The 27,380-nt window shown below is 43.4% G+C and overlaps 1 protein-coding gene across 2 annotated transcripts; it reads left to right on the top strand.

Moving 5' to 3' along the window:
* Positions 1 to 1,307: 1,307 nt before the first annotated feature.
* On the top strand, positions 1,308 to 26,830 carry TSPAN2 (tetraspanin 2). 2 transcript variants are annotated; one of them, XM_066983083.1, is made up of 8 exons: positions 1,308 to 1,461; positions 4,703 to 4,805; positions 17,433 to 17,530; positions 17,977 to 18,051; positions 18,597 to 18,695; positions 19,864 to 19,938; positions 20,696 to 20,779; positions 22,471 to 26,830. In XM_066983083.1, the coding sequence occupies exons 1-8, from the start codon at positions 1,393 to 1,395 to the stop codon at positions 22,534 to 22,536; spliced, it is 669 nt and encodes a 222-aa protein (XP_066839184.1). In that variant the 5' UTR covers positions 1,308 to 1,392; the 3' UTR covers positions 22,537 to 26,830. The 2 variants fall into 2 exon arrangements, with proteins under 2 accessions (XP_066839184.1, XP_066839183.1); XM_066983082.1 differs by lacking the exon at positions 22,471 to 26,830 and adding an exon at positions 20,861 to 21,972.
* The last annotated feature ends 550 nt before the right edge of the window (positions 26,831 to 27,380 follow it).

Below are 27,380 nucleotides of genomic sequence, written 5' to 3'. Positions count from 1 at the left end.
ATCTATTTTGCCCTCATGAGACAATGCAAAACTGTTCCTCCTTTTAGATTTTTTTATTGATTCAAATATCAGGTGATAATGAATTGCCATTAAGTTATTCTGTCTCTTCAAATGGACTCCTGATTTCGGTAACTTAGGAGGAATATAATGGACCTGGTAAGTCAGTACCATTTAGCACAGCATCACTCCAAATAAAAGAAGGAAAATGGCAGAGGTTTGCTTAAAGTAGGTCAAATGCTTCTTTAAAAACAACAAAAAAGTATATTTCATTGCTAATGGAACAAGAGATTCCTAATGAAACTCAGCAGTTGCAATGACAATAAACTATTTGGGATGGTTTTCCAAAAAAGCTGCCAGTCTTTAAAGCAGCCAAAAATAAACAGCAAAGTGAGGGAAAACAGAAACCATCTTCAACATCTTCCAGTATTACTGAATCGCTAGACGAGTGCAATTGCATTCACATTAACAAAACCTAAGCATCTGTGCAAAAAGGCTTAGGAAATTTCCATACACATCTTGAGCAAAACTAATTCCAAAACACAGAACTGGATAGGTGAAACTCTAGTCACAGTAATACAGCACAAAACAGGAAATGGCCGCTCTATTCATTAAACACTGAGAGGAAATGCTTAGCATAGAAACCCCACCTCTCAAGAGACTCTACCTTACTTCGAGCTCATTTGTCAAAGTCCTGCAAGCGGCTTCAAACTCTTACTTTCTAAGACTGTTTGAAAGAAAATAGCAGCTGAAAAAAAAAAAGTAAGAGAAAGATCTAAGATTTTGACAACAGAGACAGCATTTCTGGTGAAGTTTTGAGAAGAAAAGTGGAAGTATTAGTGATTGGAAGATGAACTTTAGGGGACCTTGTTGAAGCGTGTGAGGGAAAGCTATTTTAAGGAGTTCGGCCATTTCCCCGCTATCCTTGGACTTCACACATCAGCCTCTCAACCCTGGAAGCACGCCTTCTGTGATACGTCGAGAGGGCAGAGGGATTTAACCCGGCGCACGCAGAGGGAAAGGCGGCAGGGCCCTTCTGCTGCCCCGGCGCGCCCCGCACCGCGGCGGCTGCCGGCCGGGCCCCACTGCACGCCCCGTGCCCGGCCTCCTCGCACCGGCGCCGGGGAACAGCGCCCTGCCGGCAGCGGGCCCGGCCCCCGCGCACGGTCGCGGAGAGCCACCCTCGGCCTCCCGCCGCCTGCCGACGCCGCCGCCACCCTGAGCGCTCCGCCGGCCCGCCCCGGCCCCGGCCCCGCCCCCGGCCGCCCCGGCCTCGCCCCCGGCCCCGCCGCCGCCGCGCCCGGCCCGGCACCTGCCCCCGGCCCCGCCCCGCGCGGAGCCACCGCCCAGCCGGGCCGAGCCGCCGCGGGAGCTGCCAGCGGAGCCGCGCCCGCTATGGGCACGGCGCGCGAGGAGATGCGCCGCGTCAAGGTGCTGCTCTTCGTCTTCAACCTGAGCTTCTGGGTGAGCGCCGGCCGGCGGGGCGGGGCGGGGCGGGGCGGGGCGGGGCGGCACCTGCCGGGCGCAGGCGGCGGCGGGGCAGGAGGGCGGCGGGGCGCGGATCGCGGCGCCTCGAGCGGCCGGAGCCCGGCGCGCTTGGCGGGGCGCCCCGGAGCGCGCGGGCAGCAGGCTGCGGCCGGCCAGGCTGCCGCGGTGTCGGGCGCCTGCCCGCGCTGCCGGGGCGTCCGGACACCCCAGAGCCCCGCGGGGCTGCCCCACGCCAGAGGAAGTCCGCAAGTCCCCCAGCGGAGCGCGGCGTGACAGGCTGCCTGCGCTGCAGGAGCGCCCTGCTAGCGCCCTCGACTTTTTCATAAGGATACATCTCCTCCTGGAAAAACGCATCCTTGATGTATGAAGGCACTTCTGAGAAGAGACAGCATCTTTCTTTAATGACAATTTAAAGTAGCGAGCATCTCCCCAACAAGCCTAACTTTTCAAACAGGAGGCCACAGCGGGTCTCCCAGCATCCCGTGCAGTGTATGTAGTACAATCCTTCTCCACAGCGTTGTGATGCTTCTTAATAACATCATTTCAAATGGTGAGCCAACAGCTGCTACTTTTACAAGTTCATCCTGGAAGACAAAGTCCTTGCATCATATTGTACTTACTTTGCTGTGGGCTACCATAATGTGGTAAAGAACAGTGTTTATTGCGACACCCTCAAGAGATCAGAGAATGCTATGCCCACTCTCCAATCATAACACCTTTTCTATAGGCTCACAGTTCCACAGCACAATTTAATTTGTTACCTTTCATTTTTCTTTCACTTTCCCCTATGCTGTGTACTCTCTTCCTGTAACTTTTCAGTTTCACATTAGAAAACAATTAGAAATGTGGCCTTTTAAATGTCTTTTTCTTGCTGTTTAAAAAAATAATAATAATAAAAAAAAAAAAGTCACAAAATAATCCTGTTCAGCTTCTCTGGGGCAACCAGTTTTGGGCTTTTGTCTCCTTTATGCTTTAAACACAGTTAAACCAAATGCTTTTCCCTCTTGGTGACAGCGCTGCAAGCTCCGGGTACACAGTGCTGCTGTGCTCAAGCTCTGGGAGCAGAATGATGTTGCTCAGCTGCAGCTGCAAGTCAGTAAGAAGGACAAAGCTTTGTCTTATGTTGTTTCACAGGAGTGACAATTACTTGTGTTTTGTTATCTGTCTTTTCACTGAAATGGCAGAAACCATCTTCTCAGCTGGACTGGGGGCGTTCTTTCAAACACATCCAAAGTACCAGAATCACTTAGAAGGAGGGGGCTCATGCTGCTCCCTAGCAGTCCACAGCCTGAGCCCAAGCCTGCAAGCAGGAGAGGTACAAATGCCATGACCAGAGTGGCAGGGGATTCTCACACTCTACGATGCGGCACATCTTGTTCTTTACCTTCTGTGAAGGAAGTTGTGATCCCAAGCTCTTCAGCCATATGCTTGCCTGCCTTTTTTGCTTGCTGTAGCTATGCTAGTTGAATCAAGTGCCTGGCAATGCAGGACAGGCTCAAAAAGCACCCTACCAGGCTTCCACGGATATGGTAAGCAATAGGTGTTTTATAAACCTCATTCAGGTTGGGCGGTTGCTGCAGACCTGGGCTCTGGGCCTCCATCAGTAGAGTAAGGGAGCATTCATAGAATCAAAGAATACCCCAAGTTGGAAGGGACCCATCATCAAGTTAAACTCCAGTCTCCACACAGGACCACCCAAAACTCAAACCCTATGTCTGAGAGCACTATCCAAATGCTTCTTGAACTCTGGCAGGCTCAGTGCTGTGACCGCTGTCCTGCGGAGCCTGTTCCAGTGCCCGACCACCCTCTCAGTGAAGAACCTTTTCCTAACACCCAGCCTGACCTTCCCTTGTCGCAGCTCCATGCCGTTCCCTTGGGACCTGTTGCTGTCACCAGAGGGAAGAGATCAGCGCCTGTCCCTCTGCTCTCCCTTGTGACCTGGCACCACTCAGTCTTCTCTTCTGTAAGCTGAACAAACCAGGCGACCCTGACCACTCTGCATACGTCTTCCCCTCCAGACCTTTCACCATCTTTGTTGCCCTCCTTTGGACTCTCTCTGCACAGTGTTGTGCTTGGTCCTGCAGGATGCTAAAACTGCCAGAAGACTTGCCATTGCCTGGCAGGTTTATAAATGTCCGGCATGCTGTGGGTCTGGGACCACTGTCTATAGCTGTTTTCCCTCATCTGACATGTCATTTTTATCTAGTCATTTGCATTAAAAGGATTTTTTCCTTGAATTTGACAGTATCCAATGCTTCTTTGTTAATTATTTCTGTGGTTAAAGATATTGTGCACTGTAATAATCATTTTATTTCCTAGTTCTGACAGGGATTCCAATATATAGGAAAAATGCCCTGTCAGAATCAGTCCAAAGACACTTTACTTCAGCACATCCCTAAGAACAATATAAGCCTTTATTTCTGGTAAGCCTCTAAACAGAACCATTCTCACAACTGAGCAGCAGCAGCAATTCTGAAATGGCCAAAAGATCTTCTGTAGTTTGGTGTGACTGACGTCCAGCTGGTCTCTCCATACCATCATGTATCTCGTGACTCTGGAGCTGGACCTGAGATTCATACAGGGGAAGAGGGCACCTCTTAGCCCAACGGGCTGTTACTTAGCCCTAAAACAGATTAGAGGGCTGAAAAAAGCAAATGAAGTTATTTCTGTCTGTAAGTTTGGTTTGAGTCATGCCACTGCTACTCAACTCCTGGTCTGGCAGCACTCCCCCCGATAGTGTTTTTCCTGCCGTAACAGCATCTTGACTCCAGGCCGAGGCTCTCAGTAGCCTCCTGCATATGGTATGGCTACAATGCAGTTCTGGGTCTTCTGGTAGGAAGGAGGGCAGTGTTCCCATTGGATTTGCATCCTGTCTGTTCCCATGGGCACTGACTCCCTCACCACCCTTGCCCCTCCCTGCCCCAAGCCTTTGCCCATTGTGATTCAGGCCAAGTTTTGATGATTAAAAGAGCTTACACAAAAAGGTTTGAAAGCCACTAGTAAATTCATAAGCACCACTATACTGAGAAGCCAAAAGAATGAAATAAATACATTGCACCGAATTCATTGTTATCAAATACTACCATGAGCTTCCTGAATTTTCTGACTGTGCAATTCTGAACTGTGGGACTTGCTATTGACACTTCTTTGACGACACTTCTTTGATGTTCTCCAGACATTTGTTATTAAAGTATTGACTAGTCTATGTATTTTTCAGCTGGCAGGATTGGCTGTCATTGCCTTTGGTCTATGGCTGCGATTTGGTGGGGTTATGGCAGAGTTTGCTTCAGACAAAAAGCCTCCAGAGTATTTCTTCATTGGTAAGTTTAAGCGCCTGTGATGGCAGTAGCCATTAGCCTTGGTTTCATCCCAGGGCACATGACACACCTCATGCATTGAATTATATGAAGGCCAACAATACCTGAGCTGAGCTGCACAAAACGGGTATTCTGGTGCTGTGTGCCATGTGGGTGGTGGCTTTCATCCTTTCTCTGCTTGGCATTAATTTCTTTAGGCCTAACTGAACTCTTCTTTCACACTTGATTGAATTCCTACATATCCTAAATGAATTGTGCTAATGCTGTTGCAGTAGAAGTTGAGATGGGTCAGAGACTACTGGGACATAGGGCTCATCAATATATCCTTCCAGAGTTTTCTGTGCAGCTGCTAATCAATGAAACAACCATGTCATCTCTGAATGCTTCTCGTACCAGTGGAGGAGTAAGACTTTTGCTCACCATTTCTCCCTGTGTCTCCACACAGAGGCCCTTAGCCCGGTTTTAAGTATCAGAGCAAATCCTTCCACAGCTGAAAACTGCACGATGTTCAGTCATCCCAAGAACCGTTTATCCAACCTAGGCATGAATTGACAAGTTCCCCATGCCCACAGGACTGTTATTGGTCATACCTAATTTAGGCATTTAACTTTTTTTTTTCTCCCTAGGATTTGCAGTTGGGTTTTTGGGAAACACAACCTGTTACATGTCTATAGAAGTCCTGAAATAGCAGCTGTCTAGGACTGCCAGCAACTGCATTTCTCCATCCATTGGTAGTTGCAACTTGTCTTTACGCAAGAAGGGTCAGATTTTTTTCCCTTTTCACTCCTTGATATAGACTCAGCCAATAAAATCCAATTGGTACAATCATTTTTGCCATCTATAAACGCCATGTGTGAATGTCCTGTCTTGGCCATCAAGCCACCCTGGCAGGGTGTACAAGAATGGAATTTGACTCAGAATGTCCTAGCAGTCAGTTACCCATCACAGGAATATTGACTGGGCTGTGCAGTTACTTTAAATACCCCCATTTTCTTAATGGAGACCTTGACTCTGATACACCAAAGTCCTAAACCAAAGCTTCTTTGACATATGCAACAAGGCCAGAGGCACAGATCTGACTGTACAGTACTGAGGGAATAGATGGGTCGAGTGTTATGTCCAGCAACATTTCTCTGGGAGTTTAAGAGATTGAATAAGACCATTCAGATGGAAATCTGACTGGGGCCTGAGGGATGCTGCAAAATACCCTGTAGCATCTCCTCTGATGCAGAGGGACAAGGAAATATGATTTACTTTTCCTCTTACATCTGAGCTGCTACATTGGCAGCATATGGGACCACCACCTTTATTTCCATATCCAGCTTATACCTGCTGAATTTCCTATGCTGTAGCTTGAAACTCTTCCCTGCCTCATCTACTTAGGTTTGAGCTGGAAGATTCAACAAGATAGAGAGATGTTCTGGCCTTCAAATTCAATTACCGTTGGTTTGTTAGAAACCAGAAAGCAGTAAATCCTGTCATGTGAATAAGCACCATAGTCATTTCACAGCTTTGCAGTGCAGACTGTAACACTGTATAAACAAGATATTCTTTGGTGCATGTGTATTTAAATCTTTGAAAGATTTAATCTGCTTCAGTCCTGAATAAGAATTACAAAAGCTATTCAGAGTTGTTCATTTTGGGAAGTCCTGAGGAATGTTCTTGTACAAGTTTAGTCGTATACTGTGACATTCAACTACTGGGCTGATTATTACATATATTTATAGTGCTGAATGCTGTAATATGTAACTGCTAGCAGAGGAAGTGCTAAGGAACAGGACATAAATATGTTGAGAATTCCTGTAAATTGCACTTTTGGCTGAACTCTAAGACAAGGTTTTGGCCCTTTTTTATCATAGGCAGTGTGCTCTGAATGGAGCATGTCTCTTAAACAAAAAAATATATATGCTCCCCTCCCTCCTTACAAATTACATTAAATGCTGTTATGAATTCTTAACAACCGATGGGACAGCCAGTCAGAAACCTGAAGAGGTCAACAATCACTAAGGCAATAGTAAAAGATCAGTGATAAGTACTAGTGTGTTTTTGTGTTTGTTTTGTTTTTGTTTGTTTGGTTGGTTGGTTGGTTGGTTGGTTTGGTTTGTTTTTCAACAGAAGCAGCAGACAAGGCTGCACTTGATGGTCTCAAGTGCTTTAGCTCTGTAGGAGACTTCAACTTTAAGTCCCGCTTGACATTTGTGCATTTAACCCACCTCACAGAGTTTCTAGGAGCATTGGTTTTGTGTGTTTGCACGTGTGTTTATTTGGTTTTGTGTGTTTGCACGGTAACATGCATTTTGGGTGACAGCCAGAATTCTGCATAGCAACTCTTAATATGGAATATTGTGCATTACACTACATGCAGCTGCCCAAAGGGCTGAAAGAGAAAGCAGATCACCAACGTGACGTGGAGATACAAACACATGGCCATATGTTTAAAAACAATTTCTTTAACTTTGTTCCACTGACCACTGTTATGGCTGCCTTGTGATAACCCAAGTCCCTGTGATCAGATAAGCTCTGCATCAGTGCTTGGAAGGACACTGCAGCTGCATTTAGATGTCTGTAGGTTGAAGCACTGCTTTGTAGGTTGAGGCACTGTCTAGAATCACCGTCTTGTGGATAACATCTCATTTTCTTGCTTCCAAAGAGCAGCACATTCTGCTCTTTTTGTACCTGTACTGAGCTGCCAGCTGAATCTAACCAGTTTCTCTCTGTTGCTTCCTTATAAAGTTTTGTGTTTTTTTTTTTCCTGGATCTGAAATTGTTTTATTTTAAAATAATTGATAATTATATCCTTGCATTTTCCAATAGGCCAGAATGAGTTTCTCTAAATAGCCTTGTTCTTTAGCAGCAGTCCAGCTGTCTCTTCTACCCCTTGGAATGGTTTGGGCCATGACTTGGCAACCAGGCCTCTTCATCTTTTCCAGCCACTGAAATGTTTTTGTTGGTTTCAGAACAACTTGCAGGCAGCAGTGCTGAGGTCAAGCACATATGTGGTGTTACTTTTCTGTTGCTTGTGGTTTTGTGTTCAGTGATCCATCTTCCCCACTGCAGCTTGAAGTTTTTTAACCTACAACATAAGGGGATGAAACTGGAACTCTTTGACCCACGCAGTCTCCATCTAATCTACTGAATGTACCGCACCCTGGAGTGGAAGATAAGTTTTCAACTATATACAAGGAGTAGCTTCCTAAAATTGGACATCCTCTCATTCCAGTTCCAGCTTTTGGAGTTCTCACTGCAGTGGCAGGCACGACAATATTTTCCTGTTACTCCATCTCATAGTATGTTTTTTGTGCATGTGCTTCAGGGCAGTTAGGCAAAAACGTACCTTTCCTCTTCTTACTGCAGTTCAGCTCTGGTAGATTTCATATATTCCTCTCTTAGCTGTATTCCAGTAAATAATAATAATTTTAAGCAAAGGTCAATAGCTGGGCAGTCACCTCTTTTATCTGAGTTGTGTGTGACACTGTACTGACCAAATGGAAAAAAGATCTTTCTCTCCTCCTTTCTGAGGCTTCTGTGCCAAGATTCTCGTGTGCTTTTTACTGAGCAGGAAAGTCTGCTACAGTCAGAAGGGTAAGAAAGATGCTTGTGTGAACCTGACATGAACCTTCTGCTATCTCGCAATTGATTGGTTCTTCGTTAGTTCTTTGTAGTAGTGATGCTCTTAAATTTAAAAATACCTAAACCACAAACAAGAAGACACAGTGCCTGTTGAGTGCAAGTTGAGCATTTGTTAAGTAAAAACCAACACAGGGGCTTTTTAAAGGATAGTTCAAGACATTTGCTCTCCTCTCTTTGCATTTGGTGGATGAAGAGGAAAATCTGTTTTGGCTTCATGGACAACACAGAGGACAAACTCTGTGTACCCCTAATAACTGAAGTGAGAGGGTCACATCACTGCCAGTAGCACTAAAATGAAGCCCTGTTAATAAGGGTAGTAATGATGAATGTGAATGGATCAACCTGGATGATTCTTCTTACAATGGGTAGCACTGAGTCATTGCTTCTCCTGCACAGCCAGAGATCACAAACTTTCTGATATATTATGCTCTCTTTGCCCATGTTCCATGATCCATGCTGCAATCCAGAGCCAGACCAGCTGTGGATGGAAGTTTCAGGGTGGCTGTGGCTTTTTCTTGGGGTCTATGAGAGCATGAGTGATCATTCTGGCTTTGAAAGGTACAATTAGATGGTGCATGCCTTAGGATATGAAGTCATGTCTGGAGTTGAAGGATATTAGTATTTTTTCTCCATAGGAATGGGTGCCCACGCAAACAGGAGCTGGCTAGCAGTTAAATCCATGTAAACTACAATTCTCTGCTTCTGTGCCTCATTCTGTTTTATTCTATTCACGTATTTTGGAGTCAAACACTGTACCTTTAGTAGGCAGTATTTTCTCTCCAAAATCCATAGCCTATCAAATTCCATCAGCCCGAAAATGAGAACTATTGACAAAGTAGCCTTTGTATAGTGATGCAAAACCACAAGAGGACCATTGAGTGTTCCTGCCATCATGTGCATTAGACTTTGCAGAGGCTTTTAGTCTGTACCTAAGATATAAGCAGTGAGTTTGTCTGTCTTTCTTCCTATCATCCTGTGTGCAAGTCTTTTCTGCAATGAATAAAGTTTGTTTAGAAAAGGCTGATAGTGATCCTGAGTGGAAAATGAAAGCTACTGCATAAGAAATCATCTTGGTATATGATAATCAACACCCCGCTACCAGAAAAAAAAATCTACACAACCACCACCAAAAAACACTACCTTACTCAAAGTGAAAGTGGTTTAAAAGTCTTCAGTCTCTATGCTGGATCATAAAACCTAGCAATCAGTACCTATGAGCCAGTATCACACCAGGCAGAGTTCTTACCTAGAAGACAAAGCCACCACAAAGTCAGAATTCTAACAAGCCAATTAAATAAAAATAATCTGTCCATCTAGCTCAGATTATTTGTTTTATATGTGTCATGTGCTGAGATCCAGAAGGGTTGTTTTTTAAATTAATCACTTAAGCATGATAATACAGTTTATGTTTTTTGCCTGGTAAATTATCCTTGTCTTTCTCCCACCCTACTCCCTCTGTGTGCAGCTATCAAAAAGCTAGCTCAGTCCACACAGCAGCAACAGTTGAACTGACAGTTTCGCCATCTCTTTCTTTGATGCACCCTATTCTCTTTTCTCTGGGCAGCTGCAAGTCACCCTAAGTGTCTGCACGCTGGTCTCGTCATTGCAAATGCTGAACTCTTACAATATGATTCACTGAGTATGTAGGGTATTCCATGGCCTACCTCAGTGAGTGATCAAGCAGTTGTATCTTATTCTGGTCAGACTGCCCATGCGGAGGCAGCACAGAGTTGTGCAGGCCAGAGTCCAGCGCCACAGGTTCAACACTTTTAATTATCTAGGAAAAGCTCCAAAGCAAAAAAGGCTGTAATGTTCTTGCATGAGTGAATAGTTGTAGCAGGCTGTACGACACTGTGTACAGCTGATTCTGTTTGTCATCTTTGAGTGTATGTCAACTTACTAATCTTTTACCCTCAGTCTAGCAATGCTTGAAAAAAAGAATATGGTTCTGTGCAGAACTATGTACCTATGTTGCCAATTGCTTTCATTACACTGTCAGTCAGAAACTAAGAAGCTAGATGTTTCCTATAAGCAAAGGTGCTGGGAGGCAGCAAGCCAGCTTGTAGCATCTTTGCAGGGATACTAAAAAACGCACACAGCTCCAAATATGATTTAATATCAGCTCTTCTGTCACTAGTCAAGCTGCATGCAATCTGCAATTCTGCTGGCATTAATGAAGCCCACTGAAAATTGCCTGTTGGGTTTAAGAACCTAACTGATACCGATCTCACACCTCTTACTTCAGTGAACCTTAGTATAGGGTGAAGTAGACATTGACAGAGCCATTGAAGACTATTGAGAAGGTGATATGTGATACATTTGGGCTTATGTGAATTTGGGACATAATTATTCAGAGTTGTGAGATGCATGTGACCAAGATATGTAACAAATGCTGGTATTCTGTGTGAAGGGGGAGGCATTAAACCAGGATGTTATTACAGTGAGGTTGCTTTTAAACTGAAATTCAGGAATTGTGTACCAGCAGAAGCCTACGAACTGGCCAGTATCTGTAATGCTTTTGTGGTCCCAGGAAGATTAACCATATTGTATTCACACAACACATAATTACGTATGTGCATTATGCTCAAATTAAGGGTATGCTCCAGTTCTCCAGAAATTCATCTTCCTTCAGAGAATTCTGCCTCTCTTCTCTAGTTTTGAAAATGTATTTAACAGATAAATTTATACTAAAAATCTTTTAACACAAAAATGGTAATGTCCAGTAACGAGCCTGTTTCAAAAACTGACTCCGCCACAGAATGTAACATATACAATTGTTCCTGTCTGGCCTGTTATTTCCAACTCCTACATGTGTTTTCTCATTTTTTCCAACAGTACACTTGCACTACAGGTTCCTTGGTGCTCTGCTGAGGGTCTGAGAGCCTCAGTCTATCTAGGGAGAAGCACATCTGCCTCCAACACTGTAATTCACATATAACTGCAGGAAACTCTCTTCAGGTCGTGTCTGGGTTCTAGGACTCCTGTCATCACTGCCTCTGGATCACTTATGCCAAGAACAGAGCTGCTTGTGTTCTCAGTAGAGTATGAACAGTTGGCATTTTGTTCAGTGTTAGTTACTCAGCCCAAAAAAGAAAGAGTAGAACTATTTAAAATGGAAAGTGACCATAGCAGCCAGGTAAACAAGAAACCCATGTGAAATAAAGCCAGACAGACAGCATACAATTGTCTGCTCTGACTCTTTGCAGTATGCTGCAGGCACAGATTTGTGTCTCATAGCTGTCAGTAAGATTTTGAAGAAAACCAACTTTGTGAATGTGATCTACTTCAGACTGTGAAATTAGATCTCTACCAGTCTAGGAGGCTGGCAGACTATATCTGATGGTGGTGATAATAGTTCATGCATTGTATGAAATAAGAATGGCTTTAATTTTCACATTAGTAGGTTCCTATCTGCCTGGTTTGTGTTGCAGTGTTTCCTTTCTGCCTCGTAAAACATTGGCAGTACACACTTCTGCCTATCACATGATTCTTTGCAATGGGAGCATAGAGGGACTCTGGTTCTAGGGACAGTTGGTACTCTGTCCAAGTGCATGCCTTTAGCATTCAGGGGCTGAGAGTGACTTGCTTTTTAGCTCCAGCACGAAGGTATGCAATAAATATTCTTGAGCTGCAGGTAGCCACATAGTTGGCAGGTTTCTGTCATTATAGGTCTGATGGTTGCCCTCTTTAATGTCATAGCAATATGCCTGTTTTCAGTATTCTCTCTTCATCTGATGTCTGCTTTTGTATGGGATTTGTGGTGCCAAACAGTACAACAATGAACTCAGCGACTAGTAAGTTATCAAACTCTCCTCTCCATTAGCAGACAGAGATCAAAAAAGATACCAAATTAGGAATCAGGAAATGAACAGAGGCGAAATGAGGTAAGAAAAAAAAAACATTGTACAGGCCAAAAACATTTGCTTCCTTTCTGCCATGTACTTTTCTACTTTCGCTGCACAAAAAGCTGCAGCTAGACAGTATTCTCAAATCTGCCTTGACCTGACTTGCACATTTCATTTTGCCATGCTTTGTGGAGAAGCTCTGTGTCAGATTTTCTAGCTATCAAATGTGTTCCATTTTGTGACTATAAACTAAGTGTGTTTGTTTTTTCTTTCTCTGCTGAGCTGTGGATGCCAAGCTGAAGGCCATGTCAAGGCTTTGTATTTTACAATGGAAGCACTTATGAATAGAAGCTGATTAAAGCTTTCCTTTCCGTCCTACTTTTTTTAAAAGGAACAGGGTTTAGTGAAGCTTAGTTACTTCTGACATGTGATACTACCCCCACAGCAATGTATGGCATTAATACCACCAAATTTCTGGACTAGTCTGCTTCTTTGTTGATCCTATGTAGCCAAGTTTGACAGCCATCAGCGGACAATGTCACAAGGTCAAGCCGTGATTCTAAGGGATGCCATACAATGCATCATTGTCACCCTCTTTTTTTTCTCTTCCCCTTCTAGAGAGACTCACTTTTTAGTTTAGGTCTATTCCCATTACAGAATTAGAGGTGATTGTGCCTACATTGCTGTTACAGCCCACTAGGAAAAAAAATAAAATAAAATTGTAGCTCCCTGTCCCAGATACTGACATCATGTAGGATGTTTCTGAAATTGTTGCTCTGGTATTCTTCCTTAAAATCATACCTGCCTCTGGGTGCTAGGAAACCTCAGTGCAAGCTGAGAAGTAACCTGGTCTCTCTGAATTTTTTACAAGGTACTTTTAAAGGTACATGGGTCAGGGCAATCCCAAACATGAATACAGGCTGGACAATGAGTGAATAGAGAGCAGCCCTGCAGAGAAGGACTTGGGGGTACTGGTGGATGAAAAGCTTGACCTGAGCCAACTTAAAGGGGGCCTACAGGAAAGCTGGAGAGGGACTCTTTGTCAGGGGGTGCAGTGATAGAACAAGGACTAATGGCTTTAAACTAAAAGCGGGTAGGTTTAGATTAGGTATCACAAAGAAATTATGAGGGTGGTGAGGCACTGGAACAGGTTGCCCAGAGAAGCTGTGGATGCTCCATCCCTGGAAGTGTTCAAGCCAGGCTGGATGGGGCTTTGGGCAGCCTGGTCTGGTGGTGGGTGTCCCTGCCTATGGCAGGGGGGTTGGAACTAGGTGATCTTTGAAGTCCCTTCCAGTCCATTCTACAATTCAAGTGTCTTATGCCTGTTTGAAAGGTTACATGTGCGTATATATAGTAGACACCTAAAAGCGTATTTAGTTCTGAGTATTTTTTTTTTACATGTCCTCAGTATTTTTCAGCTAGAAATAACTCTCTAAGTGTCAGCAATTACTAGTCCCAGGCTGAACAAGAACAAACTCTGGAATTAACTCTCCTGAACAAAAGATGGAAGAAAGTGGTTTTAAACTTCTGGCTGGCAAAACTATGGGACCAGGACACGCAGCAAACTGAGCTTTGTTTAGTGAGTAGTGTGAGAAGTTCTTCCTGTAGCATGCCTTAAAAGGGAAGTTCTAAACTGAGGTAGCGGTTTAGCTGTGAGTCATGCAAGTGAAATGCTAAGCCTGTTTCTCAGACATGAGGAAACAAAGATTCTTGAAAGTGGTCTCATCCCTGAGTCTCAGAGAGCTTTGTCTTTGCTAGCACGAAGCAACAAAAAGAAATGGGAAGACATTTCTCGAGTCTTCCTAATCAAAAAGTCTGTCTCCTAAGTTGCCTAGTAAGTAATTGCAGGGACTGAAGTAGGAAGTGACATGTGGAAAAGGGCCCAGGAAACATCTCCATAATTATACTCCATTTGTTACCATGGAGATCTCAGAAAATGGCAGTTTTAGTGTTTGGCACTTGAACAGCAGGTTCTGCAACTGAAGTTAAGACTAGCGCTTTTTCCAGCTCTCCTTCAACAAGGGGCTGATCCCTACTCCTGAGTGACATATATCTTTGTATATCCCTCCCTCAGTGAAAGCCACTGCATTGTGAATGTGTACAAGCATTAGCTTAAAGAATGCTCAGTCCTACTAAGTCCCAAAATGCTGGCTATTAAAAATCTGGAAAACACATAATGTGGACTGCCAACAGAGTCAGCAGCAAATCCCACATATCTGGTATCACAGATCTGGCAAAGCCATATTAATTATAATTGTTTTATTACTATTTAGCAGAATGTTTTCCTCAGCAGCAATCCCTGAAAGGAAGCAGAGCACACAAGATGGAGGAGAAGAATCACAATAGCTGGGATGGATATCTGGCTAATATACAGTGGCTGGACAGCTAATGAACAGGCAGCAGGTTGGAGTCTGCCTTCTTCAAAAAGGCTGCACCTGCATGGCAGTATGGCTACATCCTCTGCACTTGTATATTGGCAGTTTGTTTTTTCATTTTCCAAACAATCATTGCAAACTGTCATTTGTAGGGCTTTCTAGTCTAGGTCACACAAGGTCTGCTAATAGTAAGTCCTGGCAGCTCTGTTAACCCTGAAGATTTGGGTCATATTTTAAAATATTTAAATTTGTAATTGAGAATACTAAACATTCTGATGAAAAGTTTGAGTAACCAAAGCTGAGAGCAAGGCTCACTGTGCCATCTAGTGTGCACAGTCTATAGCTCCTGTCCCCTCGTACAGCTTGGGGAAGGAAATGAAGCTGTTTTTTCAAGCAGTAGATCAGCACGGCAGATCTCTGTGTCCTCCATGTTGCCCACACAAGACCAAGACTAGAATTATATGACGCTGCACAGTCTTTGGTACTTCGTCTGGCATGGCACCCAGAAACAAGGCCCAAACACAGCTGTCGTCTGGTAGGAACGACACCACACACAAAGGATGTATTACCTAAGCACAGATCAAGCAGTTCATGTTTACAAGTGAGGAAAGAAAAATTCTGTACTCTGGTTTCCCTTTGTCCTAGATAAAGCCCGTATGAAAAAGAAGGGAAAGGGGGAAGGGGGAAGGGGGAAGGGGGAAGGGGGAAGGGGGAAGGGGGAAGGGGGAAGGGGGAAGGGGGAAGGGGGAAGGGGGAAGGGGGGGGGAAGGGGGAAGGGGGAAGGGGGAAGGGGGAAGGGGGAAGGGGGAAGGGGGAAGGGGGAAGGGGGAAGGGGGAAGGGGGAAGGGGGAAGGGGGAAGGGGGAAGGGGAAGGGGGAAGGGGAAGGGGGAAGGGGGAAGGGGGAAGGGGGAAGGGGGAAGGGGGAAGGGGGAAGGGGGAAGGGGGAAGGGGGAAGGGGGAAGGGGGAAGGGGGAAGGGGGAAGGGGGAAGGGGGAAGGGGGAAGGGGAAGGGGGAAGGGGGAAGGGGGAAGGGGGAAGGGGGAAGGGGAAGGGGGAAGGGGGAAGGGGGAAGGGGGAAGGGGAAGGGGGAAGGGGGAAGGGGGAAGGGGGAAGGGGGAAGGGGAAGGGAAGGGAAGGGAAGGGAAGGGAAGGGAAGGGAAGGGAAAGGAAAGGGAAGGAAAGGAAAGGAAAGGAAAGGAAAGGAAAGGAAAGGAAAGGAAAGGAAAGGAAAGGAAAGGAAAGGAAAGGAAAGGAAAGGAAAGGAAAGGAAAGGAAAGGAAAGGAAAGGAAAGGAAAGGAAAGGAAAGGAAAGGAAAGGAAAGGAAAGGAGATCAGTATTTCCAGCAGCTTTAGAGATGGCAGAAATGAATGCTAATCCCCCTACCCCTACAGTTTTTGTCCTGCCAAGTTCTGAACACAGCTGGGATCCTAGATCTGTTGTTCTAAGAATGGGGCTATACTGCCATATTCCATATTCTGTACTTGGGTCAGGCCTGGCCTTTGTTGACAGTTTCATACATAGATTGCTTCATTATCCTCTTAATGCATTTGATCTAATGATCCACTTGTTTTTTTCTTTATGTCATTAAATTTGTCCACATGCAGATATCTTTTGGTCAGTAATTCAACAACTGCAAAACATTTAGCTGTGAATGTCCAGAACAAGAAAGCAATGCAGTATTGCCACTGGCTGCTGCAAAACCATTCTGATGCTGCCTACTGAAATAAGGGGTTTAGGAGGGTATCCTGCAGTTCAGATGTAGGCAGCATGCATCATGAGACAGAGTTTGTAGGCCAAGCATGCAAGGTTCTTGGCCTGTAAGTTTTAGGTACTCTACTACTTAAACACAGAATCACCTTTTTTTAAAAAAAAAATCTGATGTGATTTGTATGGTCCTGTGATTCTATCCATTTTCAGGCAACACTTTTCCAAGTCTTCTTGTCATAATGCAGTGATACTATTAGCCTTCAAAAGCTACTGCTGTCTCATTTTTTGATACTTACATCTATATACTGGAGGGGAAAAAATGTACATTAATGATGTTGGAATGTTGCTTCTCAGCAGGCAGTAACACAGCTAGTTATTGTAAAAGGAAGGTGCCGTACTACCAATCACTGAATTGTAGGCAAACTTCCATTCTGGGCAGTGGCCAAGCTCAGAACCATAGCTGACAAATTTAGTGTTTCATTCACTTCCTCTAACAGCTTTCAAGGTGTTCTCCCAATCTTCCTCTTCTTTCCAACAGCACTCACCTTTTTCCCCACCCAAAGTACTGATTTCAGAGAGACATCATATTGTAATACCTGTACCTTTCCTGAAGATCTTCAAATGTCCTCTTTTATGTACTGCCAGGCAACTGGTAGAACATAGATTGCCAGGTAGTTTTCTGAGTTCCGCCCCTGCATAGCAGCACAGGACGTTTTCAGCCCCAGGTTTCATAGAAATAAGCAGTGTTGGATTTGTTGCCTTATGTTCCTCACTGAAGAGCTGTAAAGTGATTTGGGATGGTAGAATGTATGTTCTTCCTGGACTGAGCTACCCTGGGAACAGGAAACTTGGAAGGTGGAAGTCTTTTCATTTGTCTCCATGATTCTCCAAGAGTTCTGAAGAAATCTTTAGTTTCCTTTCCTGGTGAGAGCAAATTTTCTGTGTAACAGATGTTCCTTGTGAGAGACAGAGACCATTGCTATTTACAAATGGGTGGTTTTGACAAAATAGCTAGCAGACTTTGGAAAGAAAAACTTTCTTAAATTCTTGTCTGATTCTGATTTTCCACAGGACTCTATGTATTGGTGGGAGCAGGTGCTCTCATGACCATGGTTGGATTTTTTGGGTGCTGTGGAGCAGCGCGCGAGTCTCAGTTCTTACTTGGAGCAGTAAGTAAAAGGTTTCAAGGGCCTGGAAGTGCTGGAAAATCATTCAAAAGCGTATGTCTTGTGTCATTAGTGGAAGGATCTTTCCTGTCCAAGATCTGAAATGTCTTATGTCCTTTTACTGGTTAATCTAGCATCTCTAGCCATCATGCTACTGCATCGCTTCCATACATGAAGTTCCATTGCTTGCCTCCTGTAATGCATTTCCTAGAATTACCTCATCTTTCTTGAAACTACCATTAGAGCCAAATCTTTGCCATTTCTACCTTTGTTTTTATATTACAAGAAGCCTGACTTGATGCCCTTGTCACTGATCCTGTTCACCAGTTTTCTCTGTCAGTTATTGCGCGGCTGTTGAGATCTGGACAAGAATGAGGGGCTGAGTGGCAGTCCACGTAAAGCGCATTGTGCAGAGTAAACTGACATAAGGTTCTCTTCTCCCTCTGCAGTTCTTTGCTTGCTTGTTGGTGATATTTGCAGCTGAGGTCACTGCTGGAGTATTCGCTTTCATAGGCAAGAAAGTGGTGAGTAGCAAGCTTCTTCTAAGGTAATAAGGGGACAGTTCTAGATTCCTGTGGCTGACGGACCTAAAGGCTGGCTCATAAACAGGAAAAGTATCCAGGAGACTTTTGCAAGCAAGACTCTCTAACATTCTTATCTGGAGTAAATGAGAGCTTGTGTTATCGCAAGTCCGGTTTCAGAATGGGATGCAGTTTTTGCCCCCTCAGGAAAGACTATCTGTGTGGTCGAATGTTACATCCATGAGGATCATCAAGTGGAACTACATGATAAGGGTGTATTTCTTGGGAGAAGGGTGATTAAATTCAAGCATTGAGCTTATCCAACTAAAAAACATCTAACCAAAGCACAGAAAACAGCAGATTCTGACCCATACAGAGTACCTCTGATTGTCATCAGGCTATAAAACCTCCCATATTTCCTATCATGTCTACCTCAGTTTACCAAGAATAATTTTCTGCGCCAGAGGTTGATGGCACAAGCTGGAAGTCTGCACTGGACTGAGGGTAAGACTTATTTGCCTCTTACTTGGAAAGTCTGATTTCTGCAGGCAATACAGGAAGTCCAGAAAATCTATGAAGACATTTATGATGAATATATGAAAAACCCGGGGAAGGTCAACAGGACTATCTATCACTACCACTTAGCTGTGAGTAGTTCTCCTGAGCTTAAATACCTTGTACTACCATTCTACTATCACATTATCATTTAAAATTCAGAATGCCTCCCACTGAGGTACGGAAGAATAGAACTGAATGTTGCTTAAAATGGAGTCAGAGGCTCACAACCATTTCCTGATGGCCACGTCAAAATTCTGGGTTTTAGATTACAAGTTATTCCTACTTTTGAAAGTTAAAATGGCCAGGCTTTTAAATTTGAGCTAAAGCTTCTGGTCTTTGTTGTGCAGCAGGTATGACTATTATGGATCTTTTAAAGTCCAAGAATAAATACGCAAAAATGCAGAGAGAAGTACAAAGATGAGTCTCTATTTTGTCAGAGAAAAACCTGTGACCAATGTCCCAGGAACTACAGTGTTACCAACATGAAGTAACTGACTGACTGTCACAGACTGAACCAAGTAGAAAAAAAAAATAAAAGAACATAATTTGTGACTCAATTCAGGCCACCCAGAGTTAGTATCTGAATCAGCATTAGAACCTGTGACTTCCTGAATGCCACTTGCATGCATCCTTTATCTACTCTGCCTCCCACAAAGATCAAGCCCTGGCTTTGTTGCTCCTCACAGCATTCCCACGTTCTTTAGAACAAACATTTTACAACCTCAGACCCTTTTGTCCTTCTCCCATGGCTGTTATTTCTGACCCAAAGAGGAATTCTAAGCATTTTGTGGGAGACATGCAAACAGGAAAAACAAACCCTCTGAAACACTGATTTATTATGGTCTCCAAACCCAGCACTATATTCTGTCAAAAAAATAGATTCTAAAATTCTCAGTTGTAGCTTTTGTACATTGCCCCTAATTATGTATGTGCTATTTGGACTTTCTACTTTCTCCATGCCTATTTCCTTGGAATTTGGGGTTCTGGTTTTCCAAAATCTACTTGTTTGCTTTGCTATGAGATACTTCTGGAAGTTTTTTTTAGTAGGAATTTGTCTGTTATGGCTACAGACAATTGAAATTGATTTTAGAGAACCCATGCAGTTGGAACTCTACCAGAGGTATCAGTTAGTACATGGAATAAATTTATGACTTGATCTGTTTATTTTTTCTCTTACTTTTTGTTATCAATTGACTCACTATCAGCAGGAAACAGTCTATGATTTCCCCTTCTTTTGACACTCTCTTCCTCATTTAGCTCCAATGCTGTGGTAAAGATAATACGGAACAGCAAATGGGATTACCTTGTCCAGAGAATATCCAGATGCCAAAGGCAAGTGTCCTCTGTTCTGGTTGTTTTAATAACTTTTTCATGTCAATCATTCAGTAAAATTGGAGACATTCTACAAGTAAAAGAAAGAAAGAACTTCCTTTTTACCTCACAAATTCCAGTAAGAAAATTCTGTATGAAATGGAACAAAGTAGAGGCAAAACTAAATTGGAGGTCATATGGAACGTACCCTGCCCTAATTTCTGAAGCCTGCTTGCAGCATCCCATTGTAGCTATGATAATATTACACCATCTGAAAAGCACGATGAGAAGGATGTAGCAGAACAGGAGTCACAAATGAAAGACCCCATGAAAGCTGAATTTTGGCAAGTGCCTGTCTTAGTATTGCACAGAGACTCCTGAGTAGACATTTTGTTGTTAAGAATGATACTGTTATTTCTATCATTTGATGAATCTGCTTATCAGTACTCTATCAATCTGAAGGGCCAGACATCTTTATTTAGCACGGCATATCACAGAACGAGTTTTAGGTTGAGGGAAAACTGATTGTAAGATGACTTGTATGTGTCAGCCTGTACAGGCAAGAAGTACATAATAGCACATGCAAGTACTGATGTCTCACTAAAATAGGGAATGTGCTGTGAGAGCTGTCAAACAAAACACAAAGTATAGATACAAGAGTTAGGGCAGAGACTGCAGTAATCTTTTTAATGTTCATCTGTTGTTTAGTGAGCAGAATTAATAGAGTTGGAGTGTATTTTTGTAGGAGTGAAAAATTTTTAAATTTTGTTTTTAATAGAACTGCCTGGTTGAAATCCAGAATGTACTTGATGCTAATCTGCATTTAGTTGGAATTGTTGGAATTGCAATTGCTGGCATCACAGTGAGTAAATCCATGCTCTCATTCTCTTTATCAGTATTTGAGTCCAGTCCCCCGTCCCTTATTAATAGCTTTGTTTTGCAGCTGCTGGTGAGATTCCTCAGTGTGTCCTGTGAAATGGCTTTTCAGGAAAATGCTGCCTGTAACATTGGTTCAATGTGAAGTATAGTTTATATAAAGATTTTCTAGGTCACGGATCCAGTGATCAGTATGCGCTGTGTTAAAGGAGCAGGATTTAAACTGCACAGTTTTCAGAACAGCATCTCTCTCCTAAACACACAGCACCTAGTGATAGGTAGCGATTCACTGAATTATGTCATTAAAGCACCATTAAAACTTTCCTTACACTCCACCTTCTCCCACAAGTATGTATTGTTGTTTTCCCAAGGTGCGCTCCTTCGTGACAGAGCTGTGACCAGTAGATGTCACCCTGCTGCAAGGCATATATGGCAGGAGTGGGCAGTCTACATCAAACACAGCTTTAACAGAAAGCATTTTCCAGCATGCGTGTGCCATGACGTCCTTCACATTCAGAAACCATCAACAGTCCAAAACAGCATGAGGAGCTGGAAAATTTATAAGAAATATGCTTCTAGCTGCTCTGAAGAGTAGGAGGTTCATGGATTTATGTGGACATTCAAAGCAGATGAAGGGTTTATGTATGTAATGGAAACTGTGGAGTGGGTAAAGGGTAACTGGAGTGGATAAACAAACCTAGATCACTTGAGCTGTAAGTTGCATAAAATGTGAAGGTGTTCTCAAAAGTGCAGCACATCAGTGTTGGTAGGACAGAGTTCCAATAACCACAATGCTCAACAAAGATACACTAGAAATACGCTAGAGCATCTCATCTGTGGCTTCCCACCTCCAATATAGTAGAAATTGTGAAGCAATAATCTCTTCAGCAGAGAAGCACATCAGTACATTTTTCCATGCTTGTTTCTGACACTTTATGGTGTGTGACTCATCAGCTGTCTCCTTTTTCCTTAAGGTGTGCGGGATGGGGATGTGAGCTCAGTGATTTAACTGCCCAATAGTACTGACATCTCCCATCATTCGCAGCGAAGCCTCAGGCAGTAGCGGCTAACTCTGCTTTGGAACATAAAATTGTGGCAAAAAGAAATTTCTGGAGACTCTGGAGACCCACTGTTCTCTGCTTTTAACATACTCTCTAGTAAACTAGTTCCCCAACATGAATAGAGTTTTATATCTAATGTATAGTCTCGGTGCTGAGTAGCAACTGTTAAGAGCTTAGCTTTCTCTGTAAAACCACAATGCTTAACACCAGTACCAGCGATTCCTCTGGAATCATTCTCTTCTCTTCATCAAATGTGTATACAATATTCCACATACAAGCATTCTGAAAATCAGAAGCTTTTGATGCAATGCTAGGCATAACACCAACAGTCACAATTATTGATGTTAGTGCAGTTTATGTTAAAATTAACATTTGGGGGCTGTTATGCTGGCCATTCAGAACAAAGAACAGTGAAACCAATGTGGGCATGTAAAATCCTGGCTTTAAGTATCAGTGAAATATCTTTGACATTAATTGTCTGATATCTTAAGGTTTGTAGATAGAAGCAATCACTTGCTACTCTGCAATAAGAACCTTAAAATTGTTCAGATACGCGTTCTATTTTTATAATGTTTTTTTTTAAGTGGATCCCTAAATTTCATTCCTTTTCTTCTAGATCTTTGGCATGATATTCAGCATGGTTCTCTGCTGTGCAATCCGTAACACAAGAGAAATGATCTAAAACTTACACTGCACAACCATGTCCCAGAAGTTCAAGACTAAGCTTTACAAGAAGTACTCTTCTACCCAACTTAATAACTGTAATACATTTTAAATAGTTTTAACATACTTAGAGGAAAATATCCCATTAGGTGAGGAGATGAATTGTATTAGTTACAGTAAAACTGAAGTGAACAAAAAGGGTTTTAAAATGTCCTTTCTAATGAAAAAAAGCAAAGATGGCATCTAAGACTAATTCGTTTAATGTTTGTATATGTGCAATTAAAGAGTTCACATATCTACAGACATCATATGAGCACATGCATATCTCTCATTACATATACGTACGCATATTTAACAGATATCTGTATATGCGGTACCTTGTTTAAGTAAGTATGTGCAAATGAAATACGTTGTGTGTGCACGTTTGCATGCATATTCTTCCACAGTCGTCACTATGCAAGAGTGTACACACACCCACAGGTTGCTTGAAACCCTTTTATACCAAGCCCATTTGCCAAGAATTGGCAGAGAAAGAAATGCCATTTTAAAAACTAAGACCTATGATCCATTTTGTTACTATTCTTTCCAAAGCCTAAAGAGAAAAAAATTATTAAAATTGGACTTGATTTAAAAAAAAAAAAAAAAAAAGGAAAGAAATGCTTAACGATCTGCTCCAAAGAACTTCACGTGAATAGACCCAACAAGCACTGGCAGTTTACCCAGAGAGGTTGTGACATCTCCTTCCTTGGAGATCTTCAAAAGCTGCCTGGATGTGGTCCTGGGCAACCTGTTCTGGGTGGCCCAGCTGGAACAGGAGAGTTGGACCAGATGACCTCCAGAGGTCCCTTCCAACCTCAACCATTCTGTGATTCTGTGACTTCACTGTCATGCACAGACTGGATCATAATTATTATATATATTCTTTTTTTTTCTATGTCCAGTTGTATTTTCATGCAAATACAGAAAGCTCTGTAAGAGGAAACATGTCCAAGGAGATCCAGGCTAAACAAAGAGAGGGAGAGAGGTAGGAAGCTGGCAAGATACACAGTCATTTGGGAGCGATTGCAGTGCACGGTGTGGTTAAGCTTCCAAAGCTAGCCTGAGACATGAAAATAAATAAATAAATAGATAGAATAAAATTATGAGTTAAAGGGGCCACTAAAATCTCTATTCAGAAGTCCCTTTATTCTGCAAGACTCTATATGGTCTAAAATGCTGGTGCAGAAGTAGAAACTGTATCAAAAAAAGCAGCAGCTTTGTCAGATACCCTGTAGAATCTAACTGGTCCGTGGAACTGAACTGAAGACAGCAAACGGTTAGGGAAAGACATGTAGCACTTTAATATCCTCTGGTTTTGCTTCGGCGACGATCACAGCTTCCATGGGGCTCTTACCTCAACCTCTCACCCCTTCTTGTGGGCGTAAGACAGATAAGAAAAATGGGACATTTTTACAGAGCCATAAAGAAAACTTTCTTACTGGCAGTTGTAGATTGTGTGTCAGGTATAAAAATTAGCGTTCTTGAAATACCTCAGGGCTTGCGTTTACATAGTTCGTTTCCATATTTTTGTCTATTTTTCATATTTATTTATAAGAATGTGTTCCTTTTAAAGCAGCCTAGAAGGAAGAAAGCTTATCCCCAAAAGGAGGTAATAAATCACAGCAAGGGCTCAGAATCTTGTTAATTTTTGGCTTACTGCAGGTAATTCAGCATTTCAGGGAATAACTTTGTTAGCAATGTCCACATACCAGCTCAGTCCATCTGATTAGCATTAGTTCAGATTTCTGATGCAGTTGTTCCATTTAAGAGAGTGGGTATGATAGGGAAGAATTCAGCTGAATTACGTATCTCAGTGAAATGGTCCATAATGTCTAACAGGACTTGGTATTTACAAGTAATTTATTACACTAGAATATGATGGGACTTCAGGAAATGTGTGCAGTCCAGTGCACATTTGCACAGAATACATCCCTCATGTGATATTTCTCTCTCATTTCCCAAAGAAACTCAAACTCCTATCACTTTTCTATTACTTCAGCACTGGAAACAGTGCTGCTGTTCCATGTTTCCCATTTAATTGACACATCTTGATGGTTTTTACGTAGATCTCTCTTTTCAAATTTTTCAGCCATGAACTGTGACTATCCAGTGGCATTGAGACAGCTGTGCACTAAAGGCAGTATCAGCTGAGTATGCAGCAGGCACTGACAACTGTGTAGTTTCTATGCTCAGCTTCAGGTCCCCTGATGACAGGAGACGTGTCGTATACCAAAGAAGAGTTAGGCTTGTATCACTGTCCACAGCTTATTAACTATGGATGCCATGTAAAAGTAGGTCCTGGGACCTTACTCCGTAGGTATCAGACCAAGAAATCTGTCCCTGATTGGCTTTCTGCTCTTAAGAAAGTCTCAGCTGGGAGAATGACGCTGGCAGCAAATCCATGAGGGTCTCAAGTTGACACTAAGAAAATAAGTTTCTCATACCTGATAACAAAGTAATTTCCTGGATCCCAGATAGGCTTGAGACCATCCCTACAATTGATTCTGTCCTGAAGAGAAAAAGGGATAGTGTACAGCTGGGGTATTTTCTCCCAAGGTAAGACTGACAGAAAGAAGAAACTTGTGTATAGTGTCATTTTTGGCCATTCAGAGCAGGAGAGCTTTCCCGTAAAAACATTTAACAACTGGTATTTTTTTTTGACAATTGGTAAAAATACCACAAAAAGCAAACCAGTGGTTTGGGTTCCCAAATAATTTCCCTACATGGACCACTTATTTACAGTAAATTCCTGTCTCCCTCTCTTACCTTCCACCCATGTAATGACTATTTTTTTTAAAAACACATCTACATACACCACTTGGTTTTCATTTCTCAAATCTGTAGCATCAAAATGTAATGATATGACCAGAGGCAGCTTCTTTATTTGCTTACTGTTTCTTGTTTAAGTTGAAAGATGATGAATCATGCTTTTCAGATGCACTGAATAAAAGGCAGTTTGCAGAGACTTCTATTGCTTCCCAAGGCCCTCACTCACCCAGAAGGACAAAAACATCCAAGTGCCTTATGAAAACAGGAAAGAGTGGTACAAAGAAATATGCTATAAATTCAGACTTGAACAACCTAACTTTCTGCTGAAGTTGTTGTCTTGTGTTATCTTGCAGTGTGTTGTTGTTTTTTTCTCCTCTGAACAGTGCATTTGTTTTTCTGAGCATAATGACTGCTTATACCCTAGGTTTTACTGCTGTCTGGGTATGTAAGACATCTGCACTGTATATCAGGAACAGAATGATACCAGTCACTGGTTTAATTCTCTAAGTTATTGGTATATGGAAATCAATGTATTACCATCTACTAGTGCTTTTAGCAGAATCCAGAGATAGAGCCTCTTTCGTTGTTTCCTGCTGCTGCGAGGTACATAATGTATCTGCAGTACTGTTCAGCAGATTTCTCTGCATCTTAGTAACTGAAGGCCTTTTTTAACTCATTCAAGGACAGAAAATACAGATGTTCTGTCAAAGCTGTAAGAAAGTGACAAAAGACTATAACCCTCCAGGGGATAATTCTGAGAGCACATGCATTTTCTTCCAGTCTGATCCAGTCAACCAGCTTGTTCTAACCTATAAAAATGTAAGTAGTTGATTCCCTTATTTCTTTTAACATCATTATTCACATTTACCATGTCTGTTTTTTTCTGAGTAACTGACTTGAGTGGGACCTTCACTCGTTACAGGAAAAACTCAGCCAGTTTTGATATCTTCCAGAGATTGAACAGGAGCTGATGAAGCACAGCCCTGTAATATCCCTACAATGAAGATTCATATTTCACTTTATACTGAAAGTGATAGTTTTATAACAAAACGTGTTTCATATGTATTGAAAATTAAATTATCTTAAGCCTTCAAATACTATCTTTTACAGCCATTAGAGGCTACTGATTAACAGCATCAGACGATGTTCATAGAAATGTACATAAATAAAGCTTACCAATACCACATCTTCCTCTCTGTTGGTGCTTCTGCCACTACTAGGTTCTCCAAAACACAAACCACTTCCAGTGCAATGTATTTGTTTCTACAGCACAAATTCTGATTTTGGACAGAACTGGGGTATCACCAGTGTATGACTGCAAAGTCTGTAGCAGCATTACCTCTATAGCAGCTTTCTGTAAAGAAAAAAAAAAGGGCTGACGTTCATTCTGTTGCTGAAATCAGCTTTCACTTCCCTGTAGCTTAACGTGTTCTGAAGTGGTGTTTTATCGGTTTTGCCGTGAATTTGAAGCAACGTTCTAATAAAGATAACCTGAAATAAAAGACTATCAGGGAGAACTTGTCTTTGTGCCGTCCGGCGCGCGATGTCCGCAGCAGTCTCCCGCAACTTCCCAGTCTCACGCCGGGCACGGTACCGCACCGCCTCCCGCGCGCTCGGCACGTCTGAGGGAGACCCTCCCGCCGGGCCAGGGCCGCCTTCGCCTCACCTGTCGGGTCCCGACGCGCAGGACGCCCAGGACGCCGGGGCTGGCCACCTGCCTTCGAACACGCGATCAGGCGGCGACGGCGCAGGCCGGGGAGCCGAGAGCGGGCCGCGCCGTCACAGGCCCGCGAGGCGGGCGGCTGACCGCCCGGCGGGGGGCTCGCCGGGCCGGGCTCCGGAGGAGAGCGCCTGCCGTCTTCGGCGGTGCCACGGTCGCCCCGGAGCCGAGCCGCAGGCAGGCTGCAGGACAAGGAGCCGGCCTCGGCCAGAGCGCGGGACCGCCGGGAGCGGAGCGGGGCGCAGAGCGGCGGCGGCCGCCACCAGCCCGCAGCGAGCCGCAGGGACCCGCGGGGCGGGGCGGGGCGGGGCGCGGCCGGGACCAGCTCCGCAATG

Source organism: Anser cygnoides, chromosome 25 (genome assembly GCF_040182565.1).
Source record: "Anser cygnoides isolate HZ-2024a breed goose chromosome 25, Taihu_goose_T2T_genome, whole genome shotgun sequence".
NCBI classification, from domain to species: Eukaryota; Metazoa; Chordata; class Aves; order Anseriformes; family Anatidae; genus Anser; species Anser cygnoides.
The sequence above is the reverse complement of the archived record's forward strand: the minus strand, read 5'-3'. Positions and strand labels throughout refer to the sequence as shown.